The sequence below is a fragment of the Rosa chinensis genome, chromosome 6, assembly GCF_002994745.2.
Source record: "Rosa chinensis cultivar Old Blush chromosome 6, RchiOBHm-V2, whole genome shotgun sequence".
NCBI classification, from domain to species: Eukaryota; Viridiplantae; Streptophyta; class Magnoliopsida; order Rosales; family Rosaceae; genus Rosa; species Rosa chinensis.
Window position 1 is genome coordinate 67,159,443 of NC_037093.1, and position 2,978 is coordinate 67,162,420.

The 2,978-nt window shown below is 36.8% G+C and overlaps 1 protein-coding gene across 1 annotated transcript; it reads left to right on the forward strand.

The window, feature by feature from the left end:
* The first annotated feature begins 681 nt into the window (after nt 1–681).
* On the forward strand, nt 682–2,662 carry LOC112169025 (cyclin-D5-2). Its single transcript, XM_024305959.2, has 5 exons — nt 682–1,100; nt 1,194–1,280; nt 1,365–1,662; nt 1,768–1,901; nt 1,990–2,662. Exons 1-5 carry the CDS (start codon nt 843–845, stop codon nt 2,119–2,121), a joined length of 909 nt encoding a protein of 302 aa, XP_024161727.1. The 5' UTR covers nt 682–842; the 3' UTR covers nt 2,122–2,662.
* The last annotated feature ends 316 nt before the right edge of the window (nt 2,663–2,978 follow it).

Sequence of the window (2,978 nt, forward strand, 5' to 3'; positions counted from 1 at the left end):
AATAATATATACATATATTTAACTTATATATAATTTTTAATTTATTTTTTATAATATAAATCACAAATATATACATTTACTACTTTACTTTAATGACTATACTTTTACTTTAATGGTGTTTTGACTTTTGCACTTACTAAATTATGATTTATGAATTTAATCATATTTTAAATTTATTTGTTGTAGATTTTGATTTTAAAAAAGACAATATGAGAAAAAATTATTTTATTTATTAAATTCTTATTGGGGATTTGGGGCGGATTTGGAGGTTTAGTCCCCAATGGGGATGGGGACGGGGAATCCCCAATATATTTTTATTGGGGATTGGGGCGGGGATGGGGGTATAAAATGACCCCAGAGATGGGGATGGTATTGTGATCCCCATCCCCAACCCGCCCCATTACCATCCCTATGCCCGATCGGGTACAGCTACAGCCCCGTGTACGGAGCCCATGAGAGACTTTCAGGTTCTGTGGCCTCGTGCCCTTCAACAAAAGGTCCTCTTTCTCAGTCAAACTTAAGTCTTTGATTACCACAATTTCACTCACACGATAATACCCAACAAAACAAACGCCAGTTTCCTTTATCGAATCCATAACCGTTAAAACGGTGTCATTTCTCTTGCTAAACTATCTCCCCACTTCTTTCTTTCGTCTCCACCTCCACCTCCACCTCCACCTCCACATTTCTCTCTGTTTCAACTATCTATTCAGTCCTGGTGGTCAGCCCTGTTTTCTCTCTCCAAATCTCGCATTCATAAGGCTATATCTGATTCTTCTTCCTCTAGATTCTCTGTGTGGATGTAATATCTGAGAAAGTATATATATCTTGAACAGAAAACCATGGAAGGCGATCATTTCTTAACCGACTTTTCTTGCGAAGAAAATCCTGCCTTTTTGGCAAGTAAGTCAGAGGTGGTCGATGACGACACATCGCATAATACCATTGACATCTACTATGATCCTGCATTGCAAGAAGAGCACGTTAGAGTTTTACTTGAGAAGGAGATTGATTTTGGATTCAAAAATAATGATGAAGGATTTGTCAAATGGATTGAGTTCAGAGATGACCGGTTGCAAGCCATTAAATGGATTCTCAAAGTTAGTTAGTCTCAAACCATTTCTTATATATTTGATGGAAAGTACTACTAGATATATTGATTAATGCTTCAATTTATTTGGTCTTTGATTCAGAACAGAGCGGTTCATGGATTTCAATTCCGAACAGCATTTTTATCCATTATGTACTTTGACCAGTTCATTTCCAAGCGGTCCTTCAAGGTAGTTTTCTTAATTATTATTCCAGCAAAAGTATAAATCTTTTATGGAAGTAATGTGATAGTTATTCAAGGTTAAGTTTTGCAGGGCAATAAAACAACTTGGCTCAGAACACTTTCTGTGGCTTGCTTATCTTTGGCTGCAAAAATGGAGGAGCAAAGAAATCCATTACTATCAGAGTATAAAGTTGAAGATTGCATAATTGAAAGGAGATGGATTAGCCAAATGGAGCTTGCGGTGTTGTCCACATTAAAATGGAGGATGGATCCAATAACTCCATTTGCTTTTATTGATTACTTCATCAAAAGGTTCCACTTCAACAAGGAATATCCACTAGAAACAAAATACAATATCATTGAAGGATTCCTCATCTATCTTACCCGAGGTATTACTTAATTCCCATGAACAATCTATCATTGGTTCTTATTCGATTAACTCTCTTGGTTGGTTTAGAAAAGTCATATGTAATTATCTCTGTTCTTCAATGCAGTGATAAATGTAATGCAACATCGACCATCTGTCTTAGCAGCTGCCGCCACCATAATGGCATATGATCACCAATTAACGAGAGCAGGACTGGAAGCAAAGATAAAGTCCTTCCCAACTCTGAAGCTTTTGGAAATTGTGAGTGTTTTTTAACACTTAAAAGTTTTGTATCGATTAAATGAGGATTGGATTCTGATAAATATGTGTTATCACTGTTATGCCTCAGGAAGATGTGTGTTCAATCTACGAAATCTTGCAAGAGAAGGAAGACAATGTGAAGTCTACAAGGCCACGAGATTTCTCACCAGCCGATTGGAGCTCAGGAAGTGATTCTGCTAGAGAAACCGTGATCAGCTAGTAGTTGTCAGTTTGGTGTAAAGGGTGTTGTATAATTACAATTACTTCACAGTCATGATCTGGGGTTGATCAGAAACAGCTGAAAAAAGTAGAAAGCAAAGGATGAAAAAGAACCCAAAAAAAAAAAAAGGATGAAAAAGACCCATAAAGGGGGCTACAATGTCAAAGCTGGTTTGCTGTAATTACCTATTCAATTCTGTGCTTTTCCTTTCTTTCATTTCTTTTATAATTGGGTTTTCAATATTTTTGTGGTTCTTGGATGGGGTTGGTTCTGGGTTACTGTCTTATTGATGTCTTTGCAACCCTACATTTTGATGGGATGCTTGGGGTGCTTTATTGCTGTCTTTGAACTTTGAGAGATGAGGTGAGGTAGGGGTAGGGGTCTGTTTCTGTGATTTGATGCATCCTTGTTGGATGTCGGCCATCAATCAAAAATAGTTCTGTGAAGGTGTTTGATTTGATTTGTTTTGACTGTTCTGGACTTCTGGGGTATTGCCTTTTAAAGGCAAGGGGGCCATATGCTCTTTTCCCATTTGAAGCATTTGGCTGTGCCGTGCGGTGTTGTGAGGGGCTCAGGGGATCATGAAATCCAATATATTATGGAATCAAAAGGTTTCACTGTGTTAATTTCGAGTTATGTTTTAATTCTCTTTTATTTCATCATAATCCCTAATTTTTAATATTATACCTTATTGAGAAATTTTATTCACACATACCCAATTACTTAATGGACACCTTTTTTTTTTAAACTACCAACTCAAAACATAAAGTTTACTTTGCTTTTGCTATTCCCTTTATAAATCCAGCAGAATCCTAATGCTGAGAGCCTATATGCATGGTGGTGAATAACTTTGCAAG

Excerpts from the sequence above, each read along its gene's own strand:
- LOC112169025 (XM_024305959.2), top strand. The coding sequence starts at position 843 with ATGGAAGGCGATCATTTCTTAACCGACTTTTCTTGCGAAGAAAATCCT. Across the intron at positions 1,663-1,767 it reads CCTCATCTATCTTACCCGAG|TGATAAATGTAATGCAACAT; the intron begins GTATTACTTAAT and ends TCTTCAATGCAG. Across the intron at positions 1,902-1,989 it reads CTCTGAAGCTTTTGGAAATT|GAAGATGTGTGTTCAATCTA; the intron begins GTGAGTGTTTTT and ends GTTATGCCTCAG.